This window comes from Cibotium barometz, chromosome 29 (genome assembly GCF_041138505.1).
Source record: "Cibotium barometz isolate CiBa-2024 chromosome 29, ASM4113850v1, whole genome shotgun sequence".
Classification (NCBI taxonomy): Eukaryota; Viridiplantae; Streptophyta; class Polypodiopsida; order Cyatheales; family Cibotiaceae; genus Cibotium; species Cibotium barometz.
Window position 1 is genome coordinate 9,756,195 of NC_141074.1, and position 15,714 is coordinate 9,771,908.

The 15,714-nt window shown below is 41.8% G+C and overlaps 1 protein-coding gene across 3 annotated transcripts; it reads left to right on the plus strand.

The window, feature by feature from the left end:
- The first annotated feature begins 1,955 nt into the window (after nt 1-1,955).
- Nucleotides 1,956-7,573, plus strand: PDK (pyruvate dehydrogenase kinase). Of its 3 annotated transcripts, none has more exons than XM_086822834.1 (6): nt 1,956-2,742; nt 2,903-3,161; nt 3,287-3,467; nt 3,557-3,704; nt 3,779-3,986; nt 4,994-6,741. In XM_086822834.1, exons 1-6 carry the CDS (start codon nt 2,494-2,496, stop codon nt 5,167-5,169), a joined length of 1,221 nt encoding a protein of 406 aa, XP_086678960.1. In that variant the 5' UTR covers nt 1,956-2,493; the 3' UTR covers nt 5,170-6,741. The 3 variants fall into 3 exon arrangements, with proteins under 3 accessions (XP_086678960.1, XP_086678962.1, XP_086678961.1); XM_086822836.1 differs by lacking the exon at nt 4,994-6,741 and adding an exon at nt 4,343-4,905 and having other exon boundaries at nt 1,958-2,742; XM_086822835.1 differs by lacking the exon at nt 4,994-6,741 and adding an exon at nt 7,227-7,573 and having other exon boundaries at nt 1,959-2,742.
- Nucleotides 7,574-15,714: the final 8,141 nt, after the last annotated feature.

The following is a 15,714-nucleotide window of genomic DNA, read 5'->3' on the forward strand; positions in this document are numbered from 1 at the left end:
GTATTATAGAGAGTTAGGGAGAGAGTTGGCTAGTTTGAGAGAAATATAGAGAGGTAGAGAGAGTAAGAGAGCCTAAGAGAGACAGAGAGTGAGTGAGTGAGACAGAAAGAGAGTTAGGGAGAGAGTTGGCTAGTTTGAGAGAAATATAGAGAGGTAGAGAGAGTAAGAGAGCCTAAGAGAGACAGAGAGTGAGTGAGTGAGTGAGACAGAAAGAGAGTTACGAAGAGTTCAAAAGAGAGAGTTAGACAAAGGTAAAGAAAGTGAAATATGCTTATTTTTAAAGGATTTTAAGGTTTTGATGAATTTTGAGTAAAATGACTTCTTTAAAATGGGTAAATAACCCACACGTAAAACTCTTTCTCTCATGCATCAAAGAACAATTGAAAGTAATGCATATTTAAGACTCAAAAATAGTTTTTACGTTGAGCACATTATTAATCTAGGTTTTCTCATATTTTTAAAATTAAGTTACAAGCATATTGTATGTGGCTTAGTAGTTGGTAAGTATTTTGTCTTTTGAGTATGGATTGTATATGGCTTTGGAGGGGAGTTGGTAATAAGTATTTTATCTTTTGAGAATGGGTGTTGAGTTTGAATCCCACTTGTATAAACTAATGGACACACCCGACCCTTCATTCTTTGCCTATAGGCAAGTTGTGGTCTCTTCCTACTTGGGTTGAGCTTGGAGAAGTACAACAATGTTGATGGATTAGTAGGATGTCTACCCAAATAAAAAATTTGAGCATGTTCATTAACAATTGAGTTGTAGTTTATGAGTTTGGATTGACCCACATACACACATCCATGTGCACACCCAAGTGCACGAGGATGTGTGTATTTGCACCCACATACACACATATAATTAAAAGGAGGATTGATTTCTCGGGGAAAACAGCGGCATTACATGTAAGTGTGCCATATATATATATAAATATATACCTTCTAGAGGTAATTACTACTTGCTTCTTTGTCCTTGCTTCACACTATTATCATTGTGACCACCTTGCACCTACCTATGGGCCTTTCCTCAACTCACATTATCTCTCCCCTTTTGATGTGCTTTCACTTTGTTCACACTTGCAAATTTCATAATGATCGGTTCACACTTGCTTTGACTTTGTTCATAATTGCAAATTTCACAATGATCGGTTCACAACACTCAGCTACTCTGTAGAATTTCACAAAAAAACTCAGGTACTTTGTAGAATAGTGATGTGCGGATCAACACACATGAATTGGAAATGTTTTTTTTCCAAAACAATTACAAGGCCTTCTCTTTTGTCAAAAAATGGCATGGTGATCATTGATGGCAATAACTAATCACATGTCTTTTGATGTTGTGGTCGTATTGGTGTAGGACACTGAGAGGTTGGAAAGGAGAACTTCGACTAGACTTGCTTGTCATGCTTGCAAAAAAGAGAACTTCCACTAGACTTGCTTGTCACGCTTGCAAAAAGGAGAACTTCCACAAGATTCCTATTCATCTGTTCCTTCCACCTCCCCATGTGAGCTTTCCCTTACGTGTTCATCACTGATCAAATGTGTCATTCCACCTCATCATATGAGCTTTTCTTAACGTGTTTATTTTGTCTTTAATTAAAAGAATGATTTTCTCCTTGAGGTCGATCCTTGAAATGAATATTCAAATTTTAGGCATGTGAGCAATGAGGGTGTCTAACTACTTAATGATGATGAGACTTGATAAAGGTTGGGACTTCAAATTTCCTACTACTTGCTTTCAAGTTTCAACCATAAAAGGGTAAGTGAGACGTATACGGTGCAGAGTTAGATCCAACGGTTGACAAGAAGAGAGGGCGGACGGCACAGATGAGAGGAGGATCCTATGTGTGAACCGTGGCCACTAAATGTCCCAAGGAATGAGAGCCTCAAAAAAAAAAGTTGATATTCTCTCTCTACAAGCTGCGCAGTCTCTCTCTCCTTCTGGGGTTGTGTGTGTGTGTGTGCGTGTGTGTAGAGAGAGAGAGAGAACAGTGCACGGAAAGCTCCATCTGTTCCCTTGTTTTTCTATTCACTGGTCTCTCTCTCTTTTTATCTGTGTGCCTCCAACCGCGCTCACAACTTGCCAAGGCCGGCTGTAAATCTTCGTCTTCCCAACGGACATATCGAAGAAGAGCTTTTTTCTGCTTTTCCAAAGACAGCTTCTTTTTGTTGCTTTTCCGTCCCCTTGAGGCCCTAATCAGCTGTCGGCGGCTTAGATTTAGGTCTTTGGAAGGCTTCGAATCGACACATGCACAGGTTCGCTTCTTCTTTCTTGCATGGGAAAAGCCCCATTTCAAGAAGAAAAGACCCAGGATCAAGCCCGCGGATAGGCAAATTTATGCAACCCAACAGAGTAGGCGATTGAAGGGCAGATCATAACAAGGCCCAAATTGGGCGACAAAATTAGCTGACAAAGCCCAAAAAAAGCACCTTTCAAATAGCTGATTCTTGCACACACAAAAAAACCACCAAGGCACACTTCAATTTCTGGCTATGGCAGCTCGGAGGATGGCAGATTATGCCATCAGGAACTTGGCTGAGGACATCTACAACTGCAGCCTGAAGAAGCAGACAGGAGTTAGCCTCAAGTACATGATGGATTTTGGGGCCTTTCCCACTCCCAAGAATTTGCTTCTGTCCGCACAATTCCTGCACAAGGAGCTGCCTGTCCGGCTCGCCCACCGCGTGATCGAGCTGGAGAATTTGCCATATGGGCTCTCCTCCAAAAACCATATCCTAAAGGTCAGCATTCCCATCTCTAGTCTCTCCGACAATGCAGTGATTATTGTGCAACATGTACAAAAAAAAAACCAGGTAAAAAGCACAAGAAATAAGCAGAAATAAGAGGAGAAATAAGTATAGTAGATACATGACATCTTTCTTGCTGCTTTACTCTATTCAGGTGCGTGATTGGTACGTGGATTCTTTTAAGGATCTACGTAGTTTTCCAGAGATTCAAGACAACCATGATGAGTCGAAATTCGCCGAATTGTTACATCACGTAAAATTAAGGCATAATGATGTGATACCTACAATGGCTTTGGGAATTAGAGAGCTCAAAAAAGATTTGGGCCTTAAGGTGGGTCTGAATGATGTTCCGGAAATTCACCAGTTTCTTGACCGGTTCTACATGTCAAGAATTGGCATCCGAATGCTCATAGGTAAGAACAGCTGTTAATCACTGGCTTTATTTTTGCTGAAATTCAGCCAATGCATGTGTGGAACATCCCACATGTTGCATTTATGATCCCCAAGCAGGTGATACATTTATCTTCTGAATGTTCAGGTCAGCATGTAGCCTTGCATCTCCCCCAACAACCTCCAGCATATGTTGGCCTTATCTCTACTAAGGAAAGCCCCATGGCCACTGCGCAAAATGCTATCGATGATGCTCGTGCAGTTTGTATGCGGACATATGGTAGTGCCCCGGAGGTGCACTTGTATGGAGATCCAAAATTTACATTCGCGTAAGTGGATTCATAAGAGATGCAGCCTTTTTTGATGGGGTTTGTTTTAGGATGAGACCTCGTGTTCATGAGTTTGGTCTTCTCTTCAGTTACGTGCCCACACATCTACATCACATGGTATTTGAGCTGGTGAAGAACTCGCTGCGTGCAGTACAGGAACGGTTCATGGATACTGATCAAGATCCCCCTCCAATCAGAGTAGTGGTCGCAGATGGACTTGAAGATGTCACCATAAAGGTTCACACTCTTCACTAGAGAGAGTATTTCTATGATATCTCTATGTTAGTTACCTTTTTGCTTTTTGTTTGCAGATTTCAGATGAGGGTGGTGGGATCCCGAGACGTGGAATATCCAGAATCTGGAGCTACTTGTACAGCACTGCCAATAGTCCTTCCAATTCTGCTTCTTCTCAAGATTTGCCTGCTGCAATGGCTGGTTATGGCTTTGGGCTGCCAATAAGTAGACTTTATGCTAGATACTTTGGTGGGGATTTGCAGATCATGTCAATGGAAGGCTATGGTAAGCTTTTTCTCGCATGCATGCTATTAGTTATACACATACATACATACAAACAATGGAAGGTTATGGTGAATTCTACCTTCATTCATGCATGCACGCATGCTTACATTGGAGGGGTGGGGGGGGGGGGGGGGGGGGGGGGGGGGGGCGGGCGGGCGGGGGGGTGCAGCTGGGGTTGTAACAAGTGAATATTCGGCAGAGAAAATGACATACATAACTCTAGCTAGGTGTCATGTGCGGGGGGGGGGCGGGGGGGTGCAGTTGGGGTTGTAACAAGTGAATATTCGGCAGAGAAAATGACATACATAACTCTAGCTAGGTGTCATGTGCATGATAAATGCCATGGACATTCTCAGGTGCTGATCCAGAAGAGGCAGCCAGATAAAAGAGTATGAACCAGATAGAATCAAAAATTGGAGCACAGAAGGCTATGGGCAGTGTGGACTGGAGCAAGGCTTGGAGAGCAAGAGGAAAAGCCTGTCGGCTGCCCACAGATGACATAAGCTGAAGATCAGAGCCTGTCGGCTGTACCAGAGAAGGTCGGCTGCAAGGAGGCGGTCCAGTACAGGGTGTGGCGCAGCACGACCAGCAAAGGAGAAGACCAAGCATCAGTCGGCTGGTCCGACTGCAGTTGGCCAGCTCCTGCATTATTCCAGAAAGACTATAAATAGCAAGTGTGGCTCTTCATTCTAGTCATTCAGTCCTCTAGGGATTGAGTCCCCTTAGGGTCCAAGTAGGGACCAGAATTTGGGTGTTTATGACCTTTTTATGAAGACAGCCTAGGGCTGTAGCGAAGTACCTTTTTGTACTATAGTAATATACTGAATTTCCAGCATATCTCTCTCTCTCTCTACTCTCTCTCTATATTTGCGTTTTTGCATCAGCATGTTGCCAGGAGTGTTTAGGGCTGAAAGAAGACTCCCAAAGCTTCCACATGTTACATTGGTATCAGAGCATTAGGCTCAGCAAACCTAAACACTGATTCAATCCCATATGATGGTGTACAGGTCCAAGGTATAGGAAAGTACACGGATACGAAGCCCAAGGCAAAGAACACAGAATCGGGAAGAGCTCTGAGGAGGTTTGTTGGTGGTGTTCCATAAAGCCAGAGGGGTGGCAGTCTTGTGAGCCAGATAGGTTCCCAGGCAATGGTCCCAAGGGAGGTTTACCCTCCAAGGGGTGATGTGAGAGTGCCAGACTCATTTCTTAGGAATGAAGACCAAGACAATGTTCAGAGTCAGGGCAGGAATGGATGGTGGACTAGATGGAACAGATGCATAGATCTTATTCTGAGACAGAGTGGTTTTGGAGACCGGGCCAGGGTTGCCAAGGATGGATGGATGACAGAGAGACTTCGGGAAAAGATTGGGATGATGACAGTCATCCAAGAGCAGGTTGGAATCCCGTCATCAAGTTTAGCAGAGAGGGATGTCATGTGCATGATAAATGCCATGGACATTCTCAGGTGCTGATCCAGAAGAGGCAGCCAGATAAAAGAGTATGAACCAGATAGAATCCGAAGTTGGAGCACAGAAGGCTATGGGCAGTGTGGACTGGAGCAAGGCTTGGAGAGCAAGAGGAAAAGCCTGTCGGCTGCCCACAGATGACATAAGCTGCAGATCAGAGCCTGCCGGCTGTACCAGAGAAGGTCGGCTGCAAGGAGGCGGTCCAGTACAGGGTGTGGCGCAGCACGACCAGAAGACCAAGCATCAGTCGGCTGGTCCGACTGCAGTCGGCCAGCTCCTGCATTATTCCAAAAAGACTATAAATAGCAAGCGTGGCTCTTCATTCTAGTCATTCAGTCCTCTAGGGATTGAGTCCCCTTAGGGTCCAAGTAGGGACCAGAATTTTGGTGTTTATCACCTTTTTATGAAGACAGCCTAGGGCTGTAGCAAAGTACCTTTTTGTACTATAGTAATATGCTGAATTTCCAGCATATCTCTCTCTCTCTCTACTCTCTCTCTATATCTGCGTTTTTGCATCAGCATGTTGCCAGGAGTGTTTAGGGCTGAAAGAAGACTCCTAGAGCTTCCGCGTGTTACACTAGGTGCTTTGTTTCCATGTTTGTGAGACACTGCAAGTCTTTAAAGGATGAGTCCCCTGTGCATGGATTATAATGAGAGACTTAACTGGGAAGTCTTGTCGCCTGAGCGCCCTGCCAAAAGGGTGTGCTACTCTAACAAAGCAGTTAAAAAATGTGCTGAAAGTACCTTTGTGCTGTGTACAAACAGAGATGTGTATCCTCTCAGCAGTCGTGCTGGGCGTTATGTAAATTCTTATGCAGTCTCCTCTAGCTTATACACATTCCCTAGGCTAGCGTGGAAGCATGGCATCCATTTTATCAATGTCCTAGATCAGTTGGCCACCATGACACTATATTGCCACTATATCTTCCCGACTGCTGTCATCCAGATCCTTGGACAGAACAAAGGCTGGTCAATGCCTAAAAAGGCTCCTAATCCTAGCTGAAATAGGAGAGTAAAGCATGTCCACATTTGTGCATGTGACAATGATCTGGTTGCTTTTGCAAAGTCTTTGACTTAGCTACTGGACGAGGTGATAGTTTCCACCGTACTTATGTAGATGTACTTACTATCACACTCTCTAGATGGGCTGCAAAAAACAGTCAGCGTAGAGACCTTGTACGTGACTTTGGTAAGACCATGACGATAGTACTTGAGAATCAGGAACATAGGCCATATAGGATGGTGTGGGCTGGTTATGTATAAGGGTAAGTAAGAATGGTTGGCTGTAAGCATGAGAGTGAAAATCTGGGGGGGGGGGGGGGGGGGGGGGGGGGGAGCGAGAGAGAGAGAGGGGAATGTTTTGCTATCTTTTGGAGACCAAACAATCGTCTAATGGACTGCTTAGCTGTACAAAAGCATGGTAGTTAATGTAGTGCACATGGTGTGTACAAGCCATGTGTGTGTGTGCATGCGCTTGTGCACATGTGTGGCTAATCAAGTCCTACCACTATATCTGAGCCAGGGTTGAGCATGTGAGAAAATCAAGATGTGTAGCGCCATAAGTCCGGTAGCAATGAAAGGCTGGTGATGAGAGAGGGTTTGCACCACATAAGAGAATTCAAGATAAGAAATTGTGATGGATAAGAGGATAGCCAGCTACACCTCCCCCCCAAACTTTGCATGAGATTCATGTGTCACAATTGTGTTGGTACTTAGAATATGAATTCATGATTAAGATTCCAATCATGATTGAGATTTTGAATTCTTGATGCAGGTACAGATGCATACCTCCACCTAACCAGGCTTGGCAACGTACAGGAACCACTTCCATAAGTACATTCCAGAATAAAATTCAAGACTATGTATAGTTAATGTGTGAGGGTACTTTTTTGTAGTAAAGCAGGCTTTAAGAAGTCGGTAGTTGCATGATGACATGGTCCAACCAACATTTTTCATCACCCTCACTTTGGTTACCATACAGGATAATCATGTATGGAGAGTGTATTTATTTATTACAAGAGAACTGCCTTTTGCACCTTAATCACACCAGGTTGGGCATGCAACCTCGCAAAAAAAATCCCTCGCGTTTCATTTTAAAAAAAACAAAAAGTTTCATTGCCATTATTGCTCTTTATCCGGCTTACATTCGTGTGATACTCTTGTGCCATCATTGCTGCATAAAATAAGTGCCATTAGGATGTCAATACGTATGCAATATTCCTGACAAAATCACATCAAATAACGAGGGTTACCTCAGTTTCCAAAAACATATCTCAGCTAAAAAATTGACACCTACACATGAGCCAATTGCTATGATGCACCCCCATTACTGCAGGGTGTCATGCCCTATTGCAAGTTGCTGTCCAGCAAAGAAAAAAAATGCTGTGCGCTTTGCCAGAATTGTATCCCCTTAAGAAACTCGAGGAATCAACAGATGTCTGAAACAGAGACCACCCCTTCTGACATGGCAAATGCTTCTAGGTGGAACCACCTTTAAATAGTCAGTTTCAACCAAATTGAGGCCCCATGATCTATGCCTAGTCACAAAACCCAATCTGTGTTAATCCCATTCAGCTTGGACAGCATGGACACTAGGTGAACAAGGCAAAAGATGATCCCAATAAGATTGTTTACACCTATCTTGGTCCACAACCAAGTGTTGTAATGGAGCTAAACAAGTGATGCTACTCACCATATTGTTAAGTGTAACAACCAATGCAATTGAGTAGAACACTGAAAACCTTTGGGGTATCACTGTAAAATAATCCATGATACTACCTGATTGCACAAGAGACAGTTCTTTATTTGAGTGTACTGACAGTTCTTTATTTGAGTGTACTTACAAGCTTTGGGGATAGTGCTTAAAACCCTTCCTTCAAGAAGAGTGTTCAAGAGATAACTAATCCTTATGACTAGCCAAATGATATAAACCACTCACTCTCTCACTCTCACAACCCCACCCCACCCCCCCCCCCCCCCGCCCCCCGCCCCCCGCCCCCAAGCCATGTAAACATCAAACAAATGAAAACACCCTTATACAGAGCAAAGCCATGTGCATGTACAAGTTCGTGTGAACAAGACTTTCTATAAGACACATTAATAGAGAGAATCCAACTATGTATGTGAACATCATGTAGAGGATCCCAACGTGAATGGCGGCACATTCCCAATGTGTGAATTGGGATATCAACGTAAAGTGTGGGTGAGTGGGGAGATGGATAGGGGAGACTCCATTCTGTAGTTTCTGAGATTCTGCCATTGCAAAAAGTGTTGAAAGGGGAGATGGAGATGGAGATGGAGATGGGGGACTCTACATCTGTCACAACCATGGGTCGAAGGAGAGGGAATCCCAGCCGTATAATCATGAAGCTTTATCTTGCAGAGAATATGTAGATCCTCTCTTCCCGCGTCACCATCACATTTAAACTCTACAGCTACTGATGTGTGAAAGCCTAATGAAGCAGGTAGTTTTCCATGAGCCAAAGGAAGATGGATTGCAGCCGCTGGTAGTGCTGAAATTTGAAGCCTTTAGAGGGCATCATCTAGGGAGGGCCTCCAAGAAAACAGGGTTGCAAAAAGGCGGCCATGATTTTGAATATTTTTTTCTAAATTTTACACAAAAACATACATATATTTGGAAGGAAATTGAAGGTTGGGGTAGGCCTTCAAATTTTAGCCAAGTACTTATTTTCCTCTTGGGAAAGGCCTCGGAAAAAGGAGCTTTTCCTACATAATAAGCATGGGCAAGGAACTTGAAAAAAAAGCCCAAAAAGGGGGGTTAAAACAGTGATGGGGAGACTATGCATCCATGAGCATGGGCATGGGAAACAGGGCGGAAAAGGGTTAAAGCAGAGTGAAAAGGGAGACCTGTAGACCCCCTAAAGCCTGGTGACGATGACAACAACCTCTCTTTGCCTTAGAACTCATCAAGTGCTCCCTGCTTACCTCACAGATGAGCTCGCCCGAGAGTAGCCTCCTTGCCTTTGGCCTTCGCTTTTCCGTTCTTGCACGCGAGCTTTAGCTCAGCCATGGACTTTAGTGGATAAAATTTTTGTGATTAATTAATTAGTTGGTGTGTACAACAAGCACCAAAATTGTGTTGCCTTTATTAAGGTTTTTTTCTTTTGAAATGGTGTTGGGTCCACATGTTTTCTATTTTTGTTTGCTTTTTATCTATGTTAGCTTTCATTACTTTTTTATTTTTAAAGGTTCATATCCTCTATAATGTTTTTTTTTCCGGCTCATGATTGGGCTTACGATTTTCTTTAAAAAGGCAAGAGGGCTCATTCTTTATCACTTCGAGGGGAGAGGTGGGGAGAGGGGGACACCCCAAGGTATAGCGTATGTATTAATTATAGCTTTGGCGATAGCCAAAGCTTTAATTAATACACATATCACAAATTTGTCTGAATATACATATCAAAAAATTATATGAATAGCTAGCCAATATACATATATATTGGCTAACTATTCTTCTTTCCTAATTTTGTTTGAATACCTTCTATAACTAAGGATTCAAATCAAAATTAAGAAAATCTTCCATAGCCTAAGGGAATTCTCCCAAACACTTTCTTAATCCTAAGAAAATCTTCCATAGCCTAAGGTGATTAAGTAGGCATCTTATTCTTCTCAATCTAGGTCAAGGCTTAATGAACTTAATGTCTTTAGTGTTTCAAACAATTTTCCACAAACATGTCCTTTGATAAAGAAGTGCCATCAATTTTCTTCAAGTAAGGATCATGTCCTTTCCACAAACATGTCCTTTGATAAAGAAGTGCCATCAATTTTCTTTAAGTAAGGATCAAAGGGGGGGTAAGGAACCACTTTTTTCTTTGACCATAACTTGAGTGCCTCTTGTTGATGTAAAGAGGTGTTCCTTGTGTACCATCACTCGACAATTTGACACTTGCATTTTGATGTGGGATTCCTTCTTGAATTTACATGGAGCGTGTATAGTTTTCTAATCATGTGTTTTGTATTTTATATGTATAAGTTTGTGTGAACAAGACATTCTAAAAGGCACATTAATAGAGAGAATCCAAGTGAATACCTCTATGTATGTGAACATCGTGTAGAGGATCCTAATGTGAATGGCTTAATAATTACACATTCCCAATGTGTGAATTGGGAGATCAATGTAAAGTGTGGGTGAACGCCATTCTGTGTTTTTTGAGATTCTACCATCACAAAAAGTGTTGAAAATGGAGATGGATGGGGGGACTCTACATCCATCACAGCCATGGGTCGAAGGAGAGGGAATCCCAGCTGGAATCTTTATCTTGCAGAGAATATGTAGATCCTTTCTTCCCTCATCACCATCACATTTAAAATCTATAGCTTCTGATGTGTGAAAGCCTGATGAAGCAGTTTGTCAAAATAATTTTTCGTGAGCCAAAGGAAGATGGATCACTGCACTGCCACTGGCAGCAACGTTGACGTTTGAGACCTTAAGAGGGCATCAAAGCCCTTCAAACCTTCTAGAGAGGGCCTCTTAGAAAACAGGGTTGCAAAAAAAGGCCCTAGAAGGCCGAGATTTTGAAATTTTTACAAATAAACATATACATTATGAAGGATAGCCTAGTTTATTACCTAGGTCTTCAAATTTCAGCAAGCTCCTCATTTTCCTCTTGGAAAGGCATTCCAAAAAAGTCCTTTTCCTACTTCATATGCATGGTTGAAAAAAAGGCAAAAAAAAGGGGGGGGTCTGTTTGCTTTTTTAGAACTCATCAAGTGCTCCCTGCTTAGCTCACACATGAGCTCGCCCGAGAATGCAAAGTAGCCTTCTTGCCTTTGGCCTTCGCTTTTATGTTCTTGCACATGAGCTTTAGCTCAGCCACCATGGACTTTGGTAGCTCTCCTGTAGAAAAGGTACTCATCATCGCTCTATATATATTAGCTAGCAATCAAAATTAAGATCTTCTTCCATAGTCTAAGGTGATTCTCTCGAACACTTTCGTAATCCTTAATCAAGAAATTCTCTAGAGAATTTGGTCTTTTCAAAATTCTTGAAAAGACCCATTCTCTAGACCTATCTTTCCACCTGAGAGCTATTCCCACAAGAAATTCCTAAAAAGACCCATTCTCTAGACCTATCTTTCTCCCATTGTCTCATGGTGAGAGCTATTCTCACAAGAAATTCTTTAAAAAACCCATTCTCTAGACCTATATTTCTCTCAGCAAAACAAGAATTGAAGTTCTTCCGATGATACCATTTACATGGACCCATTCCAAGGTGTTGAAAAGGAGTGATGCTAGAGTGCCAAGTCACCTAGTCAAATTATCCCACATGAGCTATCAAAGCTTTGTTGTACCTTCCTCATATAAAAGGGGTCATTTTCAATCAATAGAAACAAGCAAGCTCCCAAGCCTCTTTATGAGTACAAGTCTTAATCTTGTAACCTAATTGTGCTTGAGTCTAAAGCTTAATTAGTTTAGTTCATTCATCATGATTGTTCTTAGGTATCACGCATTCTAACTTAGCTTAGCACTAATCATATGTTAATTAGTATAGGATTAAGTATTTCTTATCATCATCACCATCTCCATGGGAGCTTGGATCCACAAGCTTTAACATGGTGTCATAGCTAAGTTCGTGCTCCCTATAGTTTAGCACTCATATCTTTTAACTCATATTGCACTAATCTCAGTCTATTAGCCATTTGCACTCACTTAAGCCCAACCTTCTCTTCTACCCAAGAGAGAGGTTAAGATTGCAAAGCCTCATCCTCCACACTCTCTCAAATATTTTCCAAGATTTTTTAGCCACTCACTCCTCATCTCAAGTTGTTTAATCTCACCAGAGAGATTCAACAAAGATTGCCTCCGGCTTGCGTATTTCACCCTGCAACGTTGATTGGTCTTTTTGCTAATGTCACGTCGTTTCTTGCAATCAACCCAAGCTCTCTTTGTTGTGGGTTAGCAATGCTATAAGCTACCCACAAACCAAGTTTGAGCCCATTTCATGCGTTGGTGGTAGCCGAGGGATCGAAAAACTAGTCAAGCGCATAAACACCATTTTGTGTCGATTTTTGAGAGGGATTAAGCTAGTGGTGAGCTTGAGTACAGATTTGGATCGGATCCAAAAGGTTTTGGAATGGCGAGTTCTGCGTACGGTCAAACAGCTAAGATCTTTCTTAGGTGGGCCTTCATGCTCACATGGATTTTAATTGTATTATTAATATAGTATTCACCATCAAGTTGGGGAGTGTGGAAGGCATGTGGAGGAGGAGTGTGTGAAGGTGCATAATTGGGAAAGATTCTTCTAGAATGCCTACATGGAAGAGGAGAATTCCGCCATGTGTACATGCCACTTAGACTTGGCTATTATCTCATCACACTTTCAAAGTCAAAAAGTCTTCAATTTAATAATCAATAGAAGACTTAGCCTAAGAGGACAATTGATGTCTACCCTTATGTCGCTGAAGGGTTGAAGATTTTTATGTGTTATAATTTGTAACAATGGAAGAGAGGGTGATTTTCCACCTATAAAAGGAGCCCTCCTCTCCTTTTCAAATAAAGGAATGAAGCCTCCTCAATTGAGCATTTTGTGTCATTGCCATTCTCTTATCTTCAAACACTCTCTTTACATGTGAATATCTCATTTAGCATTAGCTCCTCATGCTTAACCCAATTTTGGACCTCTTTGATGATTCATGATAAGTGGGATAAGGAGTTATTATCTTGGTAGGCCTCTGACTTCTCAAGGTAGCCCTTGCCCTTATTGCCGCCCTCCTTTGGAGGTACCAATGGTTTTAGTGGTAATGAGTATGTGGAAAGACTTTGGAGACCATAGGTAAATCTTTACGATTGTTCACTGAGCAATGCTAACCCTTACCCTCTAGCTTGAATCATAAAGGAGATGAAAGGCGAGAGGCTATGTGAAAATTGAGGTTTCATGCAAAGAGAGGGAAGTGCAGTTTTTATGGTCTAATATCCAAATTTCAATCGGTAATTACTCATCACTCGGATATTGGTTTCTAAAATTGATCATGGCTAGGAAGCTCTTTATATGCTCTTCCCACTCATGTAACTAATTTCTTAATCCTTTACTTCATTGATGATCAGAATTTCTCCCAAATTTGTTAACTTTTAGGCAAATTTTGGCAGTTTTATATTCTTGTAGTAAAATGCTCATAACTTTTTGCTCAGTTACCCGTTTTCAAAAGTTTTTATATAGACGCGAAGCTCTCTTCAAGCTCTACGTACCTATGTAATTCTCTTTTGTATAGTCTATATGGATTTAAAACTGTAATGCTCTGTGTCTCTCTGTTTTTATAGACTTTTGGCCATTATTTCTTCTTAATAATGAATCCTCTTAATCTCTTATATCAAAAAGCAAATCCCATGTATCTTATCCTCTTATAAGTGATTGCTATATTATTTTGCTTTAAGATGTTTCGTCCAAATTGCCCAATTCTAACGGATGAGCCTAACCAACATTCCCCATATGTTTCCGTTCACATAATCCTAAGTCGGAAGATTTTCTTCCAACAAAGAATTGCCCTCTTTTTTGGAGCTGCAAGACTGGCAGAAATTCTTGCTTCTCTTGAGCCTTTCATCTTTCCTTCCATGAATTATAATCTCACCTTTGATGTGTTTATCTTTATCTTAACCTAGGGAGAGAAAGGGAGGTGAGGAGGCTGTGAGGTTTCATACAAGTGTGTTTTGATTCTAAGAAGTAACTGAAGTCAAAACCCTAACTTTGTGTCGCATCTTTTGGTGGAGACGATGGGCAGGTTTTACTTAGAATTATTCTATTTTAACCTCAAGGTCCCGCATGATTAAAGAGAAGTTATTTTGAAATAAGTAAATTTTCCTTGTTGCTACTCATCTTTTGGTGTAAGATGTTCAACATTCTGGTGTTCCAAGGATCGGAAAGAGAAGACCCGGGGAGTTATCTCCGAGAGTTTAACCGAGCATGCCGCCAGAGGAGTCCAAGAATGATTGGGAAAGGTTGACCAAAGCAAGGAGAGATTTAGGACAGTGGGATCACCAACAAATGCTTTACTATTGCAATTGGATCAGATTTTCCAAAAGGAAGGAGAGTCAGTTTTTGCCGTTTCAGTAAGGTATGAAACCTTGTTCATTAAATATCAACAAGCTGCTTTACATGTTGTTGCTTCTTCTTTTTCACCTTCTATGGGAGATTCAAAGAGTTCTTTAGCAATGGAGCACCTTAAGATAAGCAAGTTTAGAGGAAACATGCTCAGAAGAAGAAGAGGAAACATTGATGCCATTAATGGCAAAAAGGGGTTGTAAAACTAGGAGCCAAGAAGAAGAAGAACAAGAAGATAAATCTGACAAAGAGGAGAAAAATAAGAAGAAGAAGAAGTCGTCTAGGAGAAAAATTGGACAATCTGACTTTCCTCTTGGACAAGGATCTCTTAGTTATGACCTCTTAACAGATCTTAGGGAGAAAACGGCACAAATCACATTTGGGCAGCTTTTGGCACTCTCTCCAAAGCTCAGAAAGAAATGGGGTAAGCTGGCTAGCACAGGGGAATCTAAGAAAAAGAAGAAGAGGTATAATGGGACTCTTATGGCTCAAAAGGTGGATATTGATGTAGGAGATGATGTAAGATGCCGATTTAAAGTTGTCTTCTACTAACGCTCCCTATCGCATCAAACTTGCTGATAATACTAGGGTGAAAACCTTAGGAATTGTTAGGAATTTGGGAGTGGATGTATGTGGTATTTCTATGCCTACAATTTTCGAGGTCATTCCTACAAAGCCTGACGCTAGGGCTTACCCATTGATATTGGGTAGGCCATGGCTTCGCCAAGTGAAGGCAATTCAAAAGTGGGAGACAGGTGATCTTATTCTACAAGGTGAGAATAAGAAGGTCGACTACAACATCAAGAGTCGTCGCAAGAAAGTGGTAAGAGGTGAACCTTCAACTTCCGAGAGTGAGAGTCAGAGTCATCCGATGAAGAGGAGACAAGTGGTAGCTCCGAGGATTCCATCTCAGAGAAGGGGAGGTGGAGGGAGTTGCATTTGGTCTTTCCCTGGGAAGGGATCGAGGGGATGCTGAAGACAATGGAGCCTTGGAAGGGGAAGCTTCTTCAACCATGTTCAAGAAAGGAGATGTGGACCTCACTAGTCTTCACCAACAGAATGAACTTCTTGATGAGTCCATAGCAGGTACTGAAAGGGAGAATTACTTTAAAATGTTGGATGGATTTCCTAAACTTTTTGTAAACAGCTACTCACAAGTACGCCAAGTCACCCTAGTAGAGCACAAGATTGATATCAAGCCCTAAAG

Bases quoted from the DNA above. Each gene is read 5' to 3' on its own strand.
- PDK (XM_086822834.1), top strand. From the start codon at position 2,494: ATGGCAGCTCGGAGGATGGCAGATTATGCCATCAGGAACTTGGCTGAG. The intron at 3,705-3,778 runs GTTCACACTCTT...TTTTGTTTGCAG, and splicing joins TTGAAGATGTCACCATAAAG to ATTTCAGATGAGGGTGGTGG. The intron at 3,987-4,993 runs GTAAGCTTTTTC...GATGGTGTACAG, and splicing joins CATGTCAATGGAAGGCTATG to GTCCAAGGTATAGGAAAGTA.